The sequence below is a fragment of the Heterodontus francisci genome, chromosome 13 (assembly GCF_036365525.1).
Source record: "Heterodontus francisci isolate sHetFra1 chromosome 13, sHetFra1.hap1, whole genome shotgun sequence".
In the NCBI taxonomy this organism is placed as follows: Eukaryota; Metazoa; Chordata; class Chondrichthyes; order Heterodontiformes; family Heterodontidae; genus Heterodontus; species Heterodontus francisci.
Genome location: NC_090383.1, coordinates 26,056,410 through 26,080,321, shown reverse-complemented (window position 1 = coordinate 26,080,321; position 23,912 = coordinate 26,056,410). Strand labels below are relative to the sequence as shown.

Here is a 23,912-nt window from a genome sequence, read left to right as displayed (position 1 = left end):
CACGGGCCCTCAGGCTCCAGGAAACAGAGCAGGCATGGCAGCCTCAGGCCGAGCAAAAATACTTCCACACACACAAACATCAGCTAGGAAGCCTCCGGAGAACCGATAAGAGCGGACACCGCCTCCAACACGAACATAGAAACTAACCAACTACGAGCATTGCAGTACTTCACTTCTGATTCCTTTCCAGATTTTTCACACCTCCACCGAACATTACAATAAATCCAACAGTTGGCGAGCTTTTTTTTGTGAAGCGGCCAACTGCCGTTCCCATGGAAACGGTGGCCGTTGAAGCGCGTGCTGCTGGCACTGGATTCTTCCCTCGGGAAGGAGAGGTGAGGTGAGAGGGCAAGAAAGAGGAGGTAAGGAGGGGAGAAAGAGAAGCGAGGTGGGGCCAAAAGAGACAGGGTGAGCGCCGAAAGGGGGGGGGGGGGGGCGAACGATGGGGTTCTGTGCCGAAGGGAGGGGGAGGGATGGGCTGAAAGTTGGGGGGGGGGGGGGGGTAGAAGAGGAGTAGGGGTGATGGAAACTGAGCCTAACCAATATTTTATAAAAGCTGAATTTTATACACTATGCCTCTATTGATAATGCATCCTTGAAAATACAGTGAATCCAGAAAATGAATATTCTGTTTTTTGAATGAGAAGTGGTTTTGCAGCCAGAACCTAATATCACATTGCAACTGGAGGAATAAAGCTCTACTGCCATAATCACACAGAAGCGCTTTGTGGCAAGTTTCAAGCAGACTTTACATTTCCTGCTATGTCAGTAATTGTAAGGAATCCATGACAATTAGATTTTTAAACTTGAAGCTCGTAATACCAAAGGCACAGGCAGAATAAGAGTGATACAACTAAGGTAGATCAATACTAATGTGCAGTCTATTTCTAATAGTACAAGATGTTGGTTGGTTCGCATCCTTCCATCTACGAAAAGTGATGGACACGCAGCGAACAATCCATGTCTTCTCTTGGTGCAACTTTGCTGATGGCTGTGAAGGCCAATCCTTGAGGCAGGTTCTGTCACAAATGCTGCACGTGAAGCTGCCAAGTGACGTCGAGTTGTTTTTGGCATTGGCATCTGTTGCTAAGCTATTGTAGCCACAGGTCATCATGGTAGTGCATGCCAGTCCACAGGATGTGTTGCCATTTCCCTCTTTTGCCAGCTAGTGCCTTCCAGGTGCGATAATTGACATTTAGGGCCTTCAGGTCACGTTTGCAAGCATTCTTGAAGTAGAGAGCTGGTCTTCTGGGCCCAGCTACCTCACCATACAGAAGATCCCTGGGTATGCGACCATCTTCCATCTTGCGGACATGTCCAATCCACCAAAGCTGCCTGTTTAGTGCCAACACACTTGGGAGCTCTGCCTTTGCGAGGATTGCCACATTTATAATTTTGTCCTACCAGGATATACCCATAATGCGCCGCAGACAGTGAAATTGGAAATTAAGATTTGTTTCCTGGTAGCTCTTAATCACCCATATGTTTCATAGCCATACAGTAATGTGCTGCGAACACAGCCCTTATAAACCATCAGCTGACCCAAGGGTCAGCTTGGTGTTATCTCATGCGCATTTTGCAAGTCAGCCAAAGGTGGTAGCTGCTTTCCCTATGTGTGTATCGAGCTCTACATCAAGGGACAGATTGTATGTCACCCTGGATGCAAGGTAGCAGAATTTGCTAACCACTTCCAGTGGGGTGTTATTTAGTGTGATCGGGGTGGAGATGCAACACCTTGTCCTACGACCACGGTTTTCTGACACTGGCACATTGCAAGTTACCTTTGTGAATTTAAAAAGTTTTTTTCTCTTTTTCTTAAAATGCTGACTATTGGTAGAATATGATTCCACCCATGTTGGTAAACAGGGAAAACTGGAATGTAATAACAAAAATCAATAAATGACTGATTTTTTTTCCTCCTGTCTCCTGAAGACATTGATCCCCGAGCTGAGATGTGGATTCCACTTGTTCCAATGGTCTTCCTTGTGCATTCCTCTGTGAGAAGGTAGTTAGTGTTGCTAGGCTATTTTACTATTGGCATCACAGCTGAGCCAGGGTTCTCGCCTGACATCCACACATGTACTTCCAGTGAGGGTTAATCTATCAGATTGTCTCCTCCTTGTCACTTTAGCCACAGCTCAGTTCATTGCACTCTCACCTCTGAGTTTGAAGATTGTGGTTCTGTAGTGTTGTAACATACCACAGCAAAAAGGGGAGACAATGTAGAGATGAATGACCCCGAACATACTTTTGTCCTCTCTCTGAGACACAGCAGTCACATGTGACAGTGACTATTGACTGCTCTCATCGACACAACAGCATGTTAATGTCATGGGAGATAAAACACTGCAGTTCAAGTCCACTTCAGGACTTAACCACAAAAATCTGGATTGGCACTCCAGTATAGTACTGAGGTGATGCTGCATTGTCAGAAGGGCTGTCTGTCGGATGAGCTGTTAAACTGTGTCCTCGTCTGCTCTCAGATGGATGTAAAAGATCCCAAGGCACTATTTCGAAGAACAGCAGGGGAGTTATCCCCGGTGGCCTGGCCAATATTTATCCTTCAACCAACATCAGAAAAACACATTATCTGGTCATATTCACATTGCTGTTTGTAGGAGCTGCGCGCAAATTGGCTGCTATGTTTCTTACATTACAACACATTACATCATCTACCACGGCAGAGGAACAAATCTGAATTCAATTAATAAATCTGGAATTAAAAGCTAGTCTAATGGTGACCATGAAACCATTGTCGATTGTTGTAACAATCACTTGGTTCACTAATGTCCTTTAAGGAAGGAAATCTTCCGTCTTTACCTGATTTGGCCTACATGTGACTCGACCCACAGCAATGTGGCTGACTCTTAAAATGCTCTCTGAAATGGCCTAGCAAGCCATTCAGATCAAGAGCAATCAGGGATGGGCAATAAATACTGTCCAGCAATGCCTACATGCCACAAACAAATAAAAAAAAAAGTGACTACACTTCAAAAATACTTCATTAGCCAGAAGACACAGCCAGTGGTCATGAAAGGCACTACCATCTCTTTTTCCCTTTCTAACACAAGGGAATAGACTATTTGCAGTACTTCTATCACTGTGTAGCAGCAGAAACCAGGAATTGAGGTCTTGAATCTTCTTGATCTGTATGGCCCAGCTATTCTCTGCCATAACTAGCCATCACAGGAATACTCAATTTGATCTTTCCCAATGTAGGAGACAATGATCTGCCAATGGTGCAAGGAAGTAAAGTACTCAGCACATGTGCACAAACCAGTACTGATTCACACATGGTAGGAAATTACTAAAAATAGGCTATAATACCTGGTGATTTTCTGTCTCCAAGTAGAATGACAATTTTCTGTCTATATATAGAGGTTCAATGAATTAGGATGAATGTATGTTTTGTCTGGCACCTTCATAAAGCATCGCTATCTATACAGACTTTTTAAAACATACAAACATTGAAGGGCCAAAGCCATACTACATGACCTGATTAAGGTTGAAATTAATAAGATAATTATGATCAAGTATTATTGGCTCGATAATGCAAAACTTTGGTTTTGAAAGGTGAAGAATTCCAAATGTTATGGCGGTTGGAAAGAATGTTTTGCAGCTACCAACATACCCTTGAGCACTTCTTTAGAGCTTGTTCGGGTAAACACTTACTGTATGAAATGTCATGAAAAACTGGATGTTTTTAATATGTAATGTCACTATAGAACTATATTAATTAAAATTCTGAAATACATCTGACAGCAGTAAATTCTCCAGGCTTTTGAACTGAAGATGAAGTAAATAGCATAGCAATCAGCACTTAATTGTCAAATATTGCATTTTTAAAATTTATCCGCTCAGAATTAACAATAATTTTGAAAGTAGTATTTAACTTGGTACACAACATTGCAAGACAACAGCAAGTTCTAATATGTCCCAGTGTTGAGTGCCACAAATAAGCAGCAGTCCATATCTAACAGTTGAATGGTATATACCACATTGCATAATCAAAAATTAATTTTTGGTTTCAGCCAGGGACAAGTTGAAAATGCTCCTTCCTGGGTATTCTTATTTTCTTCAGATGTTGTACTTAAATTTGAAAAGTTTTCATCACACTGTACAGGTTACCAATGTTGAAACAGGTTGCTGTCAGACATCAACATCCGTAATTCATCATTTACCTAGTGAAGGAATCAAAGAGTATAGACTGTCTTTGTTACATGAAGCAATATGACAAGCGAGGTATTTGGCCTGAATGGCAATTCCTCTCCTAACATGTTATTTTAAAAAAATTATCTCACTATAGATTTTCCAGAAAGCATCAGTAGATTAAACACAGCTAAAAAAAAGTTATACAAAATAGTATTTGTTTGCTGCACTCCAAGTACAAAATAATTTTCTACAACCTGCAAATATTTAAACTCCATTGCATTGTTCATTTCTTTTTAATAAAGAGTTGCAATTTGTTGAAATGAATACCACTCATCCCCAAGAAAAAGTAGATTCTATTATCCTGTATTAAAATGTAAACTGTTGAATTGAATTTTCCTTCCTTGAGTGTAAGCAAGCACAGTGCAACTCTAAAGATATCTCATCATCACTGCACTGCAGACAACTGGGGGTTGGGTAGAGAAGTGGGTTATCACACAAAGACTATATAGTCTTATGAGAAAAAAATATAGTACATAGCTCACTTGGATAGCTTAGTGGGTGAATACACTGCATGGTACAGTTACTAAGCAGAACGGGCAAGTTGTGTTTGCTGATCTGAGTCATGGCAGTAATTGGGGCACCACAGTTGACTTTTAGCATAAAGAAAAAAATCAAACTTTTTGAAAGTAATAAAGTTAATATAAAAATTATTTCAGACCAACATACTTTATAAAGAAAACCTTAAATGGAAACCCTTCAAATTTATTTTACAGTATATACATAACAGAAAATATTTGAATGGGTCATGTCAGTAACTTGGCTAATCAACACAAATCAGAACATTTTGTTCCCAATGACCATAACCAAATGAAAACATTGAAATATATAAAAAAGTAACAAGCCCATATATGCAATTATGTTGATAATTTATACAAATATTAGGTACTGCAATTTGACTGAATCAGAATATCTCTAATACCAATAATGTTTTCGTGCTGAGTGTTTCCCACAAAAATTGTATCTACATGAGGTAGAAACACTTAACTAACTTTTGCTATGTGTAAAGAGTGTACAACAGTTTGGAGAAGTATGTCAATTTGGCAGAATGAGGCTTACACTAAGAAAGGTTTCAATTGATAAACTGAAATGGGATATTTCAAACCCTACCATTTAGAAAAGTTAAGTCCTGTTTTAGTTACAAAAGTTATTGGCAGCTGAAAATGTATTACTGAATGATATTAATGCAATGGTATAGTGTTACATCAAAAGTTGTGTACAATTTTATGAACGAAGACTTTCTGAACATTTTGCATGTTGGTATCATAGTTAGTTTAAGCTTTTTACAGTGTTTTCATTTTCCATATACAAAAAAAGTACAACCTTATTTGCTTTTGGAGTCTTGCCAGCATAGGGGTAACATGACTTGACAGCAGAGAAAGGCTACCATCATATTTACTTTATACCAAGTAAAATCCAGATGTTACTGGGATCGTAAAAGTTTGCCAATCAAATTTCTTTGAGTGTTTAAAACATGATACATAAAAGACATCAACTGCTATTAAACTGCAGCACTCTTCTGCTGCTCTTGAAAATAGGACAAATCAACTCCAAATGGATGCCCCACAGTTCACCACTTAACTGCATGAGTAAAATACATCACATTTTATCAGCATTATTGTGCAAACTTAATACCAGTGTACTTGCAACAAAACTGTTAAAACCAACAAGCATACAAATGAATGAAGGTTTGAATTACAACCCTTCAAGGTTATTCCAATTCATATCCAAATTATTAAATTACACTTTAAAATGCAAGTGTTAGTCAGATGATTAGATGGGTATACTGCTAATTTCTTGTTGCAAAATATATACTGATCACAAGTGAATAAAATAAATCTCAAATAATTCCTTAAAAGCAGTACCCAAATTAAGTTTTGCATCATGCAAACCTATACACATCTGTACAGTAAAGATATTTACCTGTACATCATATGCACTACTATCTACATTAAGAGTTATAGTGTGCGACTTCAACAATATGAAGTACATACTGAAAAAGACTACACATTTATGTACATAGACTACATATGGTAAACCAAGCACTTGTGTAGCATTTAGAAGTTAAGGTGGTTGTGGCACTTAAAATGTCCTCCACATAGGTCTCATGCCACAATAAATAAAATATTGATTAGTTTTGTCTATGACAAATAGACAGTACTGTGGCTTCTTAATCTCAAACATTCTTCAATGCTGAAGAAAGCAGTTATGTATTTTCTATGTACATTCCCATGCAAAAATCTAATGGCAATTAGTAGCTGTTTTCATGGCCAGCCAAGATGTACAAGTTGCTGTTGGCAGTTGGGTTGTCTGTTGGTCTACTTTCCAGCACCACAACCCTACAAGGAAATAAAACATAATTAATAAATCTGTGTTTATGAAATCAGCATCCAAATTAAGTCACAATTAAAATAAATAAGTATGGCACCACAAAGACACATTTGCATTTCCCTGTGTTACTCGACTCTACAGACTGGGAAGATCCTAGATTCAATCCCTCACGTGTGCGGAGTTTACATATCTCAAGTAGGGCAACAGTGGCAGAATGGCAACTGGTTACAGCATCTCCAAGTACAATGGCCGAGGAGGAAAGAAAGGGGAAAAAAAACAAGATCTTTATTATTTGCTATCCGGTAACCCTTTGTAGAGAATGGCACAAGTGTGGACGTAAGGTGAAGACAGATTGTCTCTGCTGTCTTCTGGGTTGATCCAGCCATGACATCATTAGGCTCATACATAAAGAACTGCAGTTACCTGAGGGTGTGTTGTGCCCATGAAGCCATACAAATAAGATCTATAGTGTCGGAAGATGGAAAAAATATCCTGGGCTACTTGATCGTTAGAGGGGGAAGTGGTGGCGTAGTGGTATTGTCACTGGACTAGTAACCCAGAGACCCAGGGTATTGCTCTGGGGACATAGGTTTGAATCCCACCACAGCACAAGGTGGAATTTGAATTCAATTAATAAAAATCTGGAATTAAAAAAAAGCTAGTCTAATGATGACCATGAAACCATTGTCTATTGTTGTAAAAACCCATCTGGTTCACTAATGTCCTTTAGGGAAGGAAATCTGCTGTCCTTACCTGGTCTGGCCTACATGTGACTCCAGACCCACAGCAATGTGGTTGACTCTTACATGCCCTCTGAAATGGCCAAGCCCTCAGTCAAGGGCAATTAGGGATGGGCAATAAATGCTGGCTTGGCCAGCGACGCCCACATCCCATGAACGAATAAAAAAAAAAATCGTACACTCTAACTAAAGGAACAGCTAAAATCCCAACTGACCTTGACAATCAGGCTTCAATTAATGGATGAGTCCACTGGTCAAGGCCAGTTCATGTGATTGTGGTACCACTTTCCTAAGTCACAAAAGTACACCCTTGACATGTTGACTCAGAAATCCCATGGTCCATATTTATGGAGACATGTGTGAACTTAATTGCACCAACTAATAGTACGAATATTATTATATTAATTTACTTTTAAGTGAACTCCAATAAATTATAGAACCACTCTAAACCTCGTCTTCAAAAATAACCCCCTCTCATATTTCCATCCCCTGTATTATTTTAATTTTACTCATTCACACATCCAAATATGGATTGTCTGTTCCTGCAGCACACTTAATTTATACAATATCAAAATCTACAATGTATTAAATATAACCCAGCCCCAACCTGTTTCTTCAGGTATTTTCACTACCTGACAGTAGAAGAAAAACTTAGTTTAAAAAAAAATGCAGACAGTAATCTTTTCCTCACATCCTCCTTCCATCCCAAAAGTAAAATGAAAACCTGTCCTGTTCATATGTGGTCTGCATCTAAATTATTTGAAATACAGAATGAATAAAATCTTACTGCAGCATCATCACATGATGTCTGCATCCTACTAACCTGTCAGAGCCTAAAAGCTTGAAGATTCTCGAATTATCACATATTTCCTGTGTAATCTAGAAAAAGTAAGTTTTCAGAATTAACAGCAATTCATTTGCAACGTAGGAACAGATTTGTCCCTTTACCTGTGTTAGTATAGAAGAAACTTGACAGCTTAGTATCGGAAGTTAACAAGCATCTGTTTCTTCCCTATTACTCTACCATTCTTAAAGTACAAAATCAAGTCTTGTTCTGAGAATGAATCGAGTACAGATGTAAGATGATTTTCACTGTAAAACAATCTAATGGGAGATAACCAATATGAGAGCACGTTATTTTAATGTACTATCATATCACTGGCAATTACAGAAGTCTACAAAGTTGAATGATGTTAACTGAACACTATTTAAAGTGGCTCAAGCTTCCATTTATAGCAAGTTTGTTCTGCCTATTTATTTTCAATCAAATGTTCAAAAGGTCAGTTACATTACAAATATAACTTGCATATGAGAATATTTGTTTCCATTTACCTCATTTGACTTAAAACTTCTTCCTTGCATTCCATGTTTCCAGAAAGCGAGCACACTATCCTGTAAACAAACTAACAAAAGGGGAAATGCAAATTATTATCTGCTGAGTTTCAGCTGGCAAAATCAGTCACTAAACAGTTCAAATCCAAAATGCCATTAGCTACTGGTTTCAACAAATAAAAATTTATACTTTTTTATTTGAAAGACTGTGTAGCAGCGGTGAACTTATGCAGAACTACATTTAAAAAATGGTGAAGCTACTCACAATATGAGAGAGGTAACATGCAAAAGAACTAATTTTTTAAGATCATAACAAACATTTACAAAGTTGCACTTTGTTCTATTAGTGGGCAACTTTGAAGGAGCCAATCTAAATTAGTTGTTTTTCAACAGCCAGACTGTCAATTGGACCATTTTTGGGTTTAGGAGGAACTTTTGATCAACATTAATTATTAGATTCATTGAATTCAATTTCACAAGTTGCCATGGTGGGATTACTGTCAGGACATTACTGTCATGACTATTCTCATTCCACCCTTCATGTGTAGCTTTCATGTAATATACAATCATTGATGGACCTTCTGCTCATCTTCATTTTCTTCTGCCTTTGTTCTGAACAGAACTTAGCAAAACAATACATTCTGAAATGCAATTAAAAATTGTAGCTGCTGGATACATGCAGCTCAGGTCTGCAATCAATAGTTCAGCCAGTGACAGAACTGACTGAATTGTTGCAATGCAGACCTGATCTGCGTGATTTCAGTAGGTACATTTGGACATAGCAGTTGGAACGCAAAGATGCAATGGGCAGAACCGAGTGAACCTAGTGCCATGTCTGAATTTTCCCCATACAGGAGACTGATTTAAGAGTACATTTATGCTGGGAATAATACACTGGATTCCATGTTTAACATTCATATTTAAGATTCATGTTGAAAATTTGTTGAACAGAATTATTAAATAACTCAAAGTAATGTCTTTTGGTTAAAAAAAAAGGCTCAAGTCAATATTAACTTGTAGGTTGGACAATGCAGCATAAGTAGCAATACATGTCTAATTAATTATCTACAAGCCATTTTTAATATGATAATTCCCACTTGGAGTAGCACCCTGTTTCAATGCAACAAATCATCAGACATGAAAGATTAAAGAGAAACCCTTACCTATTGACTCAATTTGAAAAGTGAACGTTAGTTCTGATGACAGCTTTCTGCTAGATTTCAATCTACCTCGAAGATTTACAATCTTTAAACATCCTAGAATGTTAAAGCACAGAACAGAAGAAATAAGTAATTGAATGGCACCAGTTTTGGTACACTTCCAAAGATGCAGCATCAAAAACAGTTGCTTGAAGTGCTCCAATTACTTGTGAAAAGAAATCTTATTCTTGCTAATTAACTAATAAAGGACCCATTTATTTAAATAGGCATATGATCTACAGAATTAGTATGCTTTTTATTTGAAATCTACATGCTCACTTTCAAAGCATTACATGTTTAGGAAATATTTTCCATCTTTTCTTAATGTTAGTGCAATAGTTGGCTCAAGTATAAAATTAGCAACCTGTTTTACATCAATGTCTCACTAAAATTAGTGTATGGATGAAAATGTACCCCAACACAGTGGGCTGAATTTTATCAGCGCACCGCAGTGGTGCACTGTGACAGCGGCAGCCTTCCAACGTGGAACTGACGCTACATAGCCCTGGCGATATTTTGCGGGGTTAGGTGCTCTGATTTAAATAGAGGGGGCGGAGCTGCCGCCCGATGACACCGCGTCCGGCGCCGTATTTAAAGGGCTTTAAGCCCTTTTCAGAGATGTAAATTTTAAGGTACAGTATGCGTGATTTTTTAAAAACAAATAATTAGGATATGGAAGCCCTTCCCCAAGCCCCCGAATGGTTATTTCATTGCCCAATATTAACAAAACCTACCTTATTCCCTACCTAAACCTTCCCCGCCCCCCCAACCTTCTAACTTTTGCCCTTCAACCTCTTCCCACCATCCCCACAGCCAATAAAAAGTGTTTTACCCGTTCCCCCACCCCGAAAATTTTATTCCTCCCCCCTCCCCACCAGGTTCTCGCCTCAGAACTCCGTATGGAGTTTCAATGACGCGCAAGCTGCATTCGGCAGCCGTAAAATAGGCGTGGGACGGCTGCCACCTGCAGGTAAGTTAATTTACATATTATTGTGCATTTAAATATTTAGCTGAAAGCCCCTCCATGCGGTGGGGGGGTCCGCACTGAGGTCCCCCCACTGCTGTTAATATGCAGTGCGCCCTTCTCAATGTTGGGGGTCAAGGTGGGCCTCTCCCCGCTGAATTTTACACCCCCCCTGTCCTTCAGCATTGAGGGACTGATAAAATTCAGCCCAGTATCTTTAAACAAGTCAAAACAAGATGATCATCTGTTGAAAATGCATCGCAGGCAAACCAGCTGAGCTAAACCTACCTTGAAATATAACTTGCTTGATCTTTGTTACATTTTACTATGTCTTCTATAAGCCTATGTGGATTCACCTAAATGGGGGCCAAATCAGCACTCTAAATGCCCTAACTACTTTTACATGATATGGCCTGCAGTGAACACTCGGTGAATCTGTGTGTTATTATACTTAAAAATAGAATTTAGGTTGAAATTTACCTTTGGGTCACCTATTTCAAGTGTAGTGAATTCTGTTATGCATGCTGAGAGGTGAAGCCAAAGTATATGTCTAACCCTGGAAGCATATCTATTTATAATATGTACTCTGATCAGAAGGAATGGGGAAAGATGAATTAATTTTCTTCATCAACAGTTAGCTACTGCCTTAGACGATACAAGCATACAGCTTCTCTACTAGATATTAGCTTGAGCAGAAAAACGCTAGATTTCTGAGTCCTTCTGATATATAGTATCCTTGAGGGATTCATACCAACAGAAAGATTTATTTAAATGGTAAGTTTTGGTGACACAGATGCAATTGGACTAATGGGAAACCTCCTTGGAAGAGGCTCAAAAATGAAAGTTTCCCGAACACAAATAACTAAAAGGTTAAACCCAAGTTGCACTATTAATTATCGAAAGGAACCTCTTTACAGGCAGGTCTCTGGAAAGGAGTTGGAAAATGCAAGGTTAGATTTTTTTTTTAAAATTCAAATCCTACAGTGCCAAAAAGTAAAGAAAAAACCCCAAAAAAAAATCAGGTCATAGAGGTTTTTAACACTATCCTTTCACCTCGGAGACTTGGGTTTGAATCTAACTCACGCTAACTGGATGAAAATTTTCCCTGTCAAGGGAAAGTATCCTGGCCTCAAACCAGCATCTATTAAGTTGGGTCAGTAGCACAATACTGGCTATAACTCAGAACAAAAGGGCACTAAATTATTACTCTTGCTTAGAAGGGCCATAAAAATGAACAGCAATGGCTTAGAACACAAGGGAAAAACACACCGATACATTGGGTAATCTTCTTTTGAGATTGGCTTGAAGGCATACCATCGGGTAAAATAGAAGAAAGCTTTACCTTTTCAAGAAACACTTGATGCTGATACTGGGTGTCAACAATTCCTCATCACTTGACCACAGAATTCAAAGAATCATACAGCACAGAAGGAAGCTATTCTGTCCTTTGCACCTGTGTCAGCTCGCTGAAAGAACTACCAATTCCCAATTCACTCAAAAATATTTACATGTGATAAAAAGCTAGTTATAGCATTTGATTTCTTTTTCATTATAGCACTTGTTTGAAAAGGACAACATGAAAATAGCCATTTTTTAAAAAAAAGTTCAGTTATCTGGTTTTGGAAACTTACGATCCATGCAGACTATTATTGTATCTCTCTCTAGCTGGGTCACGTGGATGACATTTGCCTGTGGAATATCTGTAACAAGTATTAAAGCAGCATTACTCATCTGTAGCATATTTACAGTTTTCTTTTAAGCCTTTATTGTCCCTGTGAAATAGACCAGAGACTGTGAATCAGTGAGAATTACCCAGGCTTTGCTGGGAGTTTTTTGACTTTTAAATTGAGATTTCCCTCGTGAGTGAGCAGTGGTCACAAAGGCTGCTCTATTCTGACAAGTTAGGCAATCATCTCAAAATGTTTGTTTCCTTTCAACTCGAACACAAACAATTGGAATATTATTTTTCTAAATGCTGAACTAAATTATAATTAAGAAATAAAGCATGCAACAGAAATAAAACTTTAAAATCCAAAACCTGAAATTTTTTAAAACAGGCTGCAGTAAATACATTTGCTTCTCAATTGACCTGGAGGAAAACAAGAAATGAAGCAAAGTTGCAGAATATTTATCTAGCTCCACAAATTACATAATTCAACCATACCCAATTTCTTTCCACAAATGATAATCATTTGGTTCCATATGGCACAGGAACTATCATGTTGGTCAGGAAAACCCTGTATGCCTAATGGGACATATTAATTTCATCAGTTGGAAACTTACCTTAGACTCTTAATGGGAAAAATTCTACAAGATAACTTTTTAAAAAACTAGCAACCAAGATGGCCACAGTAATTTACATTTGAAACACCAGGAGATTGGACCAGAGGCAAAGAGTACAACAAGAAGCCCAGCCAGAACAATGCTTTGGCTAACTGTGTAAGTTAGCCAGATGATCCTAGTTAGCGAGCCATTCAAAGTCATCCTGAGGCATTCATAAGTGGAGACATCCCTCCGAGGGGTACACACCAGCAATCCCACCAAGAGGGGTTTTGCGTTTTAGACTTTGGACCTCATTAAAAACAAAGGGGATGGATAGAACCATGTGACTGCTTGCTCATCTCTGAAGAAACTGGAAGTTTTGACACACAGACAGCAGATAGGCAGTAACTGAGTACACAGTGACGAAGCAGGCAACTGCTCCCGTGTGTTTCTTTCTCTCTCCAGAAAATATCAAGGAAAGAACCAGCCGCGACTGGGGACCCTCGAAGCCTACAGAACGGCTACAGCCAGCAACCAGGGGAAGAGTATCAACTACCAATTCTGCCTTCAGAAAGACTCTGAGCAAAGCAAGCCAACCAACCAAAGTGCACTTTGACCAGCGAGGACTTCAAGGATACAGCTTCATCCGAGGGTCACTGACCTGAAACGTCAACTCTGCTTCTCTCTCCACAGATGCTGCCAGACCTGCTGTGTATTTCCGGCATTTCTTGTTTTTATTTCATCCGAGGATTACTGGATTTACAGACTGTATTCAAGTTCCATTTATTCTGCACTTCAATCCAACCACAAAATCTGTTTCCCTCCATAATCCATTTGTGTGTCTATGATTCTCGTGCGAATGTGTGCGTGAATGTGTAGCGTATTTTTAGCATTTTTAAATCTGGTTAGCGTGTTAAGTATAATAAACTTATCTCTTCCTTGTTTAAACTCAAGAAAACCTGTGATTGGTTCTTTTGCAATCACATTAGACGGAGAAAGTAAAACACTCAGAGGTGGTGAGCACAACCACCGTTTTAAAAAGGAACAAACCCCATTGCAGTCAAACAAAAGGAAGGGAAAAAGAGGAGCCCGAGAACCCCTCCTGACCTGGCCATAACATGTTCATGATTTTTCTAATTGCTATGGACAGCAAGAGCACCATGGTGCTACCTGGTTCATTTCTCTTTTGCACAGGAAGATGTTGGTGAGTTTGCAAAATAAAATTATCTCTTCAAAAGAGAGTAATTATAACCATTCAAGAAATTTCATTTTACAACACCTACTAACGCTCAGTTAAATGTTCATAATAATAGCATCCACACATAACAGTTGCCAAGTATATTACCTTTCTCAATAATGCTATGAAAAGAGGAAACAACAAACTTTGTGCACCAATCCAGTCTCCCTCCACAGAACTCAGTAAAGAGGCTGTCAGCAAACAACCAAACTAAATGGACAAGAATGGAGTATATGCATGTCACTTCCATTGCCTCAACTCTACCTGGTTTTGCATTTGGTGAAAGGCAGCAAACATATTTGTAGTTGTGCTTTAAAGATACATGAAAATCATTAAGAAAGGGACATTGGAGGATACAACATATAATGGACATCATATATATATATATATAATATATATATATATTTAAAATATCAGCAGGAATACCAAGGCAAGTCATTAAGCACATAGAATTGCCCGCACTTTTTCTGTCTTTCAATAAAAAAAAAATCAATGTTACTTCAGTTAACTGACAAAATATTATTGATTTTTAAAAAACAAAACAAAAATAAGTTAAAACTGTGGCTACACTTGGTTTTAATGATCTATATAGTTATGTAACATGACTTGTTCAAATCCAATCTCTTCCAGTTTTTTCTGTGTGCACTGCACCAATATTACTATGTGAAAAGACAGTTCCTTGGTTAATTTTACTCAGGCAAAAAAAGGCTACACAGACTGCACTGGAAAACCAAGTAAACACATAACTAAGAAACAGGAAAAATAATGCTAACACAAACAAAAAGGCAAGAGATTTTTTTTACCCTAATTTACTTGCCCTCCCCCACCCCAACAAATTAACAGGCTAGACATCTACTAAGAGCAATGATGGGCAATCTGGTACCAGATCTCAGCTGTTCTAATGCTGCTCTGCAAAAACAACTGAGCAAATCCCTCTCAAATCCTTCTCATCTTGAGTCTTGATCTGGATTTTGGTTGGTAATCTTAGATTCTTTATGCACAGTATACAAAATATGTCGTGAAAAATTACATAGCATATTTCCAAATCAGTTTTTAAAATCCTTAGCAAATAAAAATCACTTGGCATTATATTAATCTATAATAAATGAGAGTTGACATACCTGTTTCAGTAAACCAGCAAGAAGTAGAATTTGGATTGACAGTTTCAAATCGTACTACTTGATTAAGTTCTGTTCCTTTACTGACAGCAACACACAACAGTGGGTATTCTTGTTCTGGAACCACTAGCAATTCAAAGACTTTCAAAGGATTTGGCAGAGGAAAGTCAACATGCTAGGGCAAAAACAAAAGACATAGGCTTTACGTTACATTGTGCATCTGGGATGAATCCCTGGGTATGCCAAATATTTTTGATTAATACATTTCTCATTTTAGACCATTAACTGAAACTATTCTCTTTAAGCTAATGACCTATTTATAGTCTGTTATATTAGCTAAACAAACTAGATCAGATGAAGTGATTTTTCAAGATAGCAAAAAGAAATGAAGATATTTATATTTGAGTATGGACACTAGAAGCTGTACATCTCTGGTAAATATAATGAATTTGTGTTATAAAGGCAGGAAAAATCAAACCAAGCCAAGTATAAATGGGATCTTGGGGAGGAGAGTACAAGGTACAAGTTTATTACATAAAAACCAATGAAGAAAAGGGTCTTCCTATCCTCAATTTCTGTTTACAGATGTTTGGCTGTTCACAAACTAATTACAGGTGAGGAAGGCTAGTCATCCCACTCCAGAAAGACCCAACAGTTCCCCATCTCCCCCCAGCCTTCCATCATGTTTTTTCAAGTGAAAAATTAATGTTGTCCCAGATTTGGTCTCGACAAGTTTCCCACCATCATTAGGCTGACTAGCCTGTAGATACTGGGTTTATCACTCTCCCCTTTTTTGAACAGGAGTGTAACATTTGCAACTCCCCGGTCCTCTGGCATGAAGCTTCATGTATTTGTGATGTTATTATCTGCATACATTTACCCAATTATCTTCGGCATTGTGGCCATTTTTAGTGCTTCCTCCTCTTTAAGCTTATTCAATCACCTCGGATCCAGGATATATTTGAAAGTAATCTTTTTGGGGACATTAGCAATAAAAATCTCATTTTTCCTGTAAATAGAAACCTCCTCTATTGTGTGCCATTGCATCAAAGTATTCACTTTGACAAGTAGCAGTCATGAAAAAAATCTCCACAAACAGCATAGTGACTGTTTATTGCCAATTTTCTCCTTGAAGATGTATCTATTGTATTATGGTTCCAACAAATTAATGCGCAGAAGCTATTGGGGGAAGTGGGGCAGAAGCAAATACGGAAGAACAAAGATTCAGGTGGATGGGGTCCGATAGTCACCCATGGCATCAATTTATATTTTTTACATTTCCCCCCAAAATATTAACCTTTTGATATTTATGTAAAACAAGCAGCATCACTCATATACCCAAAAGAAACCTCAAGAATCAAGACATCAGTTTTCCTTTGAAGTTCAGACCACCTGGATTTTAACCAATTCCTCTCCTTGGACATTTTACATACAAATTTCCTCCTTGGACAATCCACACACAAAGAATATCAAGAGTGTTGGTCTTTTTTTTTATATATACACTATATACCAACTGATGACACTAAGTTGTTTAAAAAGAACGTTTCAAGCAACATAATAACTCTATTTGGTGTAATTTGTTACACAGTTTTGGCACATAGTTGCTATATTGTCATCTTGTCACAACCCAGTTGGGGTGTTGTGTGGAGGTGGTTTTGCTTGTATGCATATTGTGGAATGTCAGGAAATAGTGACTATAGTTTTCATAATAACAGTAGTCTTTAAGAAATAAATGTTGTTGCAATGCAAAATTATTAAATTGTGAAAAATAGCCCGAGGACAAATTACAAGGTTGCTGTTATTGGGTATACGTAAACATGCTATTTCATAAGACCGAGATTCAAAAAGTATCCATCAAAATAATAATCCATCAACTCAATGTTTGGTCTCTGTGTTGCATTATCTGTCCACTTTTCATTTGCATTTTACAGGAAGTAGTAAGCATTGCAGTTTGGACTGAACAAAAGCACAGAACTGCATAATTTGTAAATGTTCCACTTACTTTGATCAACATAAACTTCTGCATTTGCTCAACCCACTCCAACAAGACGATGCTGGATTGCAATGCACCACAAAGGTATTTGTGTCCCGTGTAAGGATTTCTTACTGTAAATAACAAGCAATTTAGTTTTTTTTCAGCATTGTACATAATAGATGGGTTACAGATCAATTAATATCATGTGTACTATGATGGGAATAAGATTTTATTGCTATAAAATTTTGTGTTGTTTGTCATGTTAACACTTCCTTGTTTAAGGTATTAAACAGTGTCGCCATAGAGCGCTGAGGGGCTGGAACCAGGGCCAAACCCCTCAGGCTGTATGTATCAGGAAATATTTAATGTAATGTAAACGTAGATGCAATCTGCATTGTAAGTACAGTGAGGCACCCTAGAATGCCATATACTTTATTTAATCAAAATTATCTGTATTGCACTGTGAACTGCCACATTTGAATTGTACTGTAGGGGACCTTTACAAATTTTATGAATTAACTAGATTTTTTCAAAAAAGTGCTACCATTAAGGTGTCAATAAAACAATGTTCACATAGCCTCAGTGTAGGGTTCATTAAGGATTTCAATAAAGCATAATGGTGAGTGTGTAAAATTTCATACTGTGTGCTTGAACTGTGAAAAAGCATCCAGCAGTGCAATTATAAACAAAAACTGAAAATGCTGGAAATACTCAGCAGGTCAGGCAGCAATTGTGGAGAGACAATCTACTTTTCTTCTCCACAGATGCTGCCTGACCTGAGTATTTCAAGCATTTTCTGTTTTTGTTTCCAATTTCCAACATCCTCAGTATTTTGCCTTTGTATTAATGCAATAACTTGAGTTGTGCCTGCCGAAGCATTTTCAGATGTATAACATTGGGAGAAGTTCTGATGGTTACTGCTGGCGGAAGTGACAATTCTACATGATGACTTAAGGATCACATCCAGATCTTTGCAGATGGCTCATCTAGCCTATCCAATGATTAGCTGAGCCACACAGATCAGGAAAATCTTCGTCTAATCCCCTATCTGCACTGGGTTAACTGATCTCAGAAGGAGCAATGGTAGTTGCTCTCAAATTGGCCTCAAGAGCCTTGGGTAAAGAATGGGAAAATCAGCTAGAATTCTTACTCATCAATATCCAAAAACCCTTGTTGGAAGTATATTTGTGTGGATACCAGGTGAGGATAAGACTGGGGATAGCTCTGTTGCCCAGCCTACAGACACCTGCCCTCAAGAGTCATGCATTTACAGTAACCAGCTGGGTGGCGTGCTGGAAGGCATCTGGCCCCAGAATTTCAAAACAGAAAGGATTTGTAGTTATTTGGCAGAAAGAACAGCATTCAATTAGTACATTAGCACATAAAAGCATATTAGCTTATGTATTACTCTTTTTAATATATAAAATAAACCTAGTGACAATATTGCAGTGGGGGAGGGAGATGTACAGTTCAAGGAGCAAATTCATGATTCATGTCAATTTTTCCCTGTCCACATACAAATGCCAATCAATAATAAACACAGTCAATTAAAGTAAGGAAATTTGAAAGACAAACAGTTTAGTGTCTCAGTACAAGACCTATTAACAGAGATTTGATGAATCAATTGACTATTAGTACTACTTGGCCACGTCGATGTATTTTCTGACCCAGTTTGAAGAATTTGAAAGTTTACAAGTAAACAACTAAATATTATGCGGACAAATGTTTATTTTTGTAAATGGCAAGATTAGCAGATTTTATTTTTCAAACTCACCTCCTGTCATTGCACTGGGCACCAGTATTTTAGAGTACCTGAAGTACTTACAGACAGGCCCTACCCTTCCATTCTCACACACAGATACCTATTTGACTGCTTAGGGAACACTTTTAAACCCCGGTTTAAATTCTGCCATGTTCTTGTTTCACATGTCTAATGAGGTCAATAATTATTTAAGGTTCATAATCCAGAAAACTTCAGAGTGTAATTCTTGAGACTAGACTGTGAATATAACTACACAGAAAGGGATTCAATGCTTTTTAGCAAACATGACACTTTATGATATCGAAAGGAATAAATTGTGATTTAAAAATAATGCATCACAACCAAGATTACACTATACAAGAGAATGTTACAGTGAAATAAGCATTCAGTGGTGTTCTCAGGGGTTAAAACAGGACCATTAAAAAAAATATATATTAACATCCTGGGCTTGGGTATGCCGGGCATAATTGCAAATTTTGCAGGTGACATGAAACTCAGAAATGTAATCACGATGTAGATAGTAACAGACTTCAGAAGGACACAGACAGACTGGTGAGATGGGCAGACATATGGCAGATGAAATCTAACAGAGAAGTGTGAGGTGATACATTTTGGTATGAAGAATGAGGGGAGGCAATATAAACTAAATGGTACAATTTTAAAGGAGGGACATGAACACAGGCACCTGGAGGTGCATCTACACAAATTTTTCAAAGTGGTCGGACAAGTTGAAAAGGCAATGTATATGGGATCCTTGGAATTAGAAATAAAGACATAGTGTACTAAGGTAACAAATTGATATTAAACCTTTATAAACCACTGTTTACGCCTTAGCTGGAGTATTGTGTTCAATTTTGGGCACCTCACTTCAGGAATGATCTCAAAGCCTTAAAGAAGGTGCAGAAGAGATTTAGCAGAATGGTACCAAGGATGAAGGACTTCAGTTGTGTGGACAGACTGGAGAAGCTGGGACTGTTCTCCTTTGAGCAGAGAAGATTAAGAGGAGATTTAATAGATGAACGGTTTTGATAGACTAAATGCAGAGAAACTGTTACTAGTGGCAGATGGGTTGGTAACTAGAGGGCACTGATTTAAACTGACTGGCAAAAGAACCAGAGGTGACATGCGCAAACTTTTTTTTTGTGACCTCGAATACTCTGCCCAAAAGATTAGTGGAAGTAGATTTAATAGTAGCTTTCAAAAGGGCATCGGATAAATACTTGAAAGAAATAACATTTCAGGGTTACAGAGAAAGAACAAGGAGTTCAGCAGCTCTTCCAAAGAGCTGGCAGAGGCACGATGGGCCAAATGGCCTCCTTCTGTGCTATATCATTTTATGATTCTAACTGCATCATAGCATATCACCAGGGTTGGGAGCTGGGCAATTACTTGGGAAGAAAATGAATTTAAAAAGTAGCTAGTGAACTGTGAACATTGTGGCCAGTCAACTGGACTGAAATGTTCTTCTCTGTTTCTGTACATTGCTACGTTCCCAGGCAGTTTAAATCAAGTGATGCAATTATGGGAGCATGCCAACCCTTTGAAATGAAACTACTTTAACTATACTGAATAACTCATCTTGTTTCCATTTCATAAAAATAAGAAATTACTTTTCTGTATTAACTATAAATGGTGGGCGTTGTTCAGGATAGTCATTCAACTTGGTGTTCAGGGAAAAAAAAAAATCAATAAACTATTCCAACTTTGCTGTTGTCTAACAATCCCCTTTCAACCCATTATGGTTACTGTTTTAGTTGAAATCATATGGTCTATTTATGGAAACCTATTATTCACCACAACACCGACTATGAAGAAATAAATTGCTGAAAAAATAATAAAATGGATATATTACACAGAATATAGAATTAACAAAACATTTCAAGTTTGAGTAACTTTGGAAAAGTCATTATTGTTCCATTTTCATGATTTAGGAAAGTCACCGTAGCTTCTTGCCTTGTTTCTGTCCTGTTACATCTTCCAACTATTATTTATTATTAAAAGGTGAGAGACCAGTAAATGTTCAGAAGGATTTGGGTGTCCTTGTACACAAATCATAAAGGTAACATGCAGGTACAGCAAGCAATTACAAAGGCAAATAATGTGTTTGCCTTTATCGCAAAGGTTAGAGTGCAAGAGTAAGGCAGTATTGCTGCAATTATATAGGGCATTGACGAGACCACACCTGGAATACTGGAGTACAGTTTTAGACTCCTTACCTAAAGAAGGGATGCAATGAAGATTCACTAAATTGATTCCTGGATTGAGAGGGTTGTCCTATGAGGAAAGATTGAGTAGAATGACCTACATTCTCTGGAGTTCAGAAGAATGAGAGATGATCTAATTGAAACATATAATTGTTGGAGACGAAGTCCCGCCTTCACATTGAGGATACCCTCCTTCGTGTTGTGTGGCACTATCACCGTGCGAAATGGGATAGATTTTGAACTGATCTAGCAATGCAAAACTGAGCATCCATGAGGCGCTGTGGGCCATCAGCAGCAGCAGAATTGTACTCAACCACAATCTGTAACCTCATGGCCCGGCATATCCCCCACTCTACCATTACCATCAAGCCAGAAGCCCAACCCTGGTTCAATGAAGAGTGCAGGAAGGCATGCCAGGAGCAGCACCAGGTATACCTCAAAATGAGGTGTCAACCTGGTGAAGCTACAACACAGGACTATCTGCGTGCCAAACTGCGTAAGCAGCATGCTATAGACAGAGCTAAGTGAACGCATAACCAACGGATCAGATCGAAGCTCTGCAGTCCTGCCACATTCGTGAATGGTGGTGGACAATTAAACAACTAACTGGAGGAGGTGGCTCCACAAATATCCCCATCCTCAATGATGGGGGAGCCCAGCACATCAGTGCGAAAGATAAGGCTGAAGCATTTGCAACAATCTTCAGCCAGAAGTGCCCAGTTGATGATCCATCTCGGCCTCCTCCTGAAGTCCCCAGCATCACAGATGCCAGACTTCAGCCAATTTGATTCACTCCGCGTGATATCAAGAAACGACTGAAGACACTGGATACTGCGAAAGCTACGGGCCCTGACAATATTCCGGCAGTAGTACTGAAGACCTGTGCTCCAGAACTTGCCACGCCCCTAGCCAAGCTGTTCCAGTACAGCTACAACACTGGCATCTACCCTGCAATGTGGAAAATTGCCCAGGTATGTCCTGTACATAAAAAGCAGGACAAGTCCAACCCAGCCAATTACCGCCCCATCAGCTTACTCTCAATCATCAGTAAAGTGATGGAAGGTGTCATCATCAGTGCCATCAAGCGGCACTTGCTTAGCAATAACCTGCTCAGTGATGCTCAGTTTGGGTTCCGCCAGGGCCACTCAGCTCCTGACTTCATTACAGCCTTGGTTCAAACATGGACAATAGACTGAACTTAAGAGGTGAGGTGAGAGTGACATCAAGGCTGCATTTGACCGAGTATGGCATCAAGGAGCCCTAGCAAAACTGAGGTCAATGGGAATCAGGGGGAAACCCTCCACTGGTTGGAGTCATACCTAGCGCAAAGGAAGATGGTTGTGGTTGTTGGAGGTCAATCATCTGAGCTCCAGGACATCACTGCAGGAGTTCCTCAGGGTAGTGTCCTAGGCCCAACCATCTTCAGCTGCTTCATCAATGACCTTCCTTCAATCATAAGGTCAGAAGTGGGGATGTTCGCTGATGATTGCACAATGTTCAGCACCTTTCATGACTCCTCAGATACTGAAGCAGTCCGTGTAGAAATGCAGCAAGACCCGGACAATATCCAGGCTTGGGCTGATAAGTGGCAAGTAACATTCACGCCACACAAATACCAGGCAATGGCCATCTCCAACAAGAGAGAATCTAACCATCTCCCCATGACATTCAACGGCATTCCCATCGCTGAATCCTCCATTATCAACATCCTAGGGGCTACCATTGACCAGAAACTGAACTGGAGTAGCCACATAAATACCGTGGCTACAAGAGCAGGTCAGAGGCTAGGAATCCTGAGGCGAGTAACTCACCACCTGACTCCCCAAAGCCTGTCCACCATCTACAAGGCACAAGTCAGGAGTGTGATGGAATACTCTCCACTTGGCTGGATGAGTGCAGCTCCAACAACACTCAAGAGGCTTGACACCATCCAGGACAAAGCAGCCCGCTTGATTGGCACCCCATCTACAAACATTCACTCCCTCCACCACCGACGCACAGTGGCAGCAGCGTGTTACCATTTACAAGATGCACTGCAGCAACGCACCAAGGCTCCTTAGACAGCACCTTCCAAACCCGTGACCTCTACCAACTAGAAGGACAAGGGCAGCAAATACATGGGAACCCCACCACCTGCAAGTTCCCCCTCCAAGCCACACACCAACTTGACTTGGAACTATATCACTGTTCCTTCACTGTCGCTGGGTCAAAATCCTGGAACTCCCTTCCTAACAGCACTGTGGGCATACCTACCCCAAATGGACTGCAGCGGTTCAAGAAGGCAGCTCACCACCACCTTCTCAAGGGCAATTAGGGATGGGCAATAAATGCTGGCCTGGCCAGTGACGCCCACATTCCATGAATGAATAAAAAAAATATAAAATTCTTCGAGGGCTTGAGGTAGATGCTGAGAGGCTGTTTTCCCTGGAAGGAGTGTCCAGAACCAGGGGTCATAGTCTTAGTATAATGAATCGACTATCTAGGACTGAAATGAGCAGAAATTTCTTCAGTCAGAGGGTTGTGAATTTTTTGAATTCTCCACGCGAGGGGGCCGTGGATGCTTAGTCACTCTGTATATT

General features: G+C 39.1%; 2 protein-coding genes across 9 annotated transcripts in view; both read right to left on the bottom strand.

The window, feature by feature from the left end:
* LOC137376294 (cyclin-dependent kinase-like 4) overlaps positions 1-267 on the bottom strand; it is a 136,409-nt gene extending 136,142 nt beyond the window's left edge. For all 3 annotated transcript variants that reach the window (XM_068044559.1, XM_068044558.1, XM_068044561.1), the window contains exon 1: positions 148-267. The gene's annotated coding sequence lies outside the window, so the exon portion shown is untranslated. The remainder of the gene's footprint in view (positions 1-147) is intronic.
* A 4,611-nt stretch (positions 268-4,878) lies between these two features.
* map4k3a (mitogen-activated protein kinase kinase kinase kinase 3a) overlaps positions 4,879-23,912 on the bottom strand; it is a 316,653-nt gene continuing 297,619 nt past the window's right edge. For all 6 annotated transcript variants that reach the window (XM_068044552.1, XM_068044553.1, XM_068044555.1 and 3 more), the window contains 7 exons: positions 17,395-17,498; positions 15,396-15,567; positions 12,407-12,475; positions 9,776-9,868; positions 8,613-8,683; positions 8,104-8,159; positions 4,879-6,548 (listed from right to left, as the gene is read on the bottom strand). In XM_068044552.1, the coding sequence (XP_067900653.1) occupies positions 6,461-6,548; positions 8,104-8,159; positions 8,613-8,683; positions 9,776-9,868; positions 12,407-12,475; positions 15,396-15,567; positions 17,395-17,498 (653 nt within the window). In that variant the 3' untranslated portion in view covers positions 4,879-6,460. The remainder of the gene's footprint in view (positions 6,549-8,103; positions 8,160-8,612; positions 8,684-9,775; positions 9,869-12,406; positions 12,476-15,395; positions 15,568-17,394; positions 17,499-23,912) is intronic.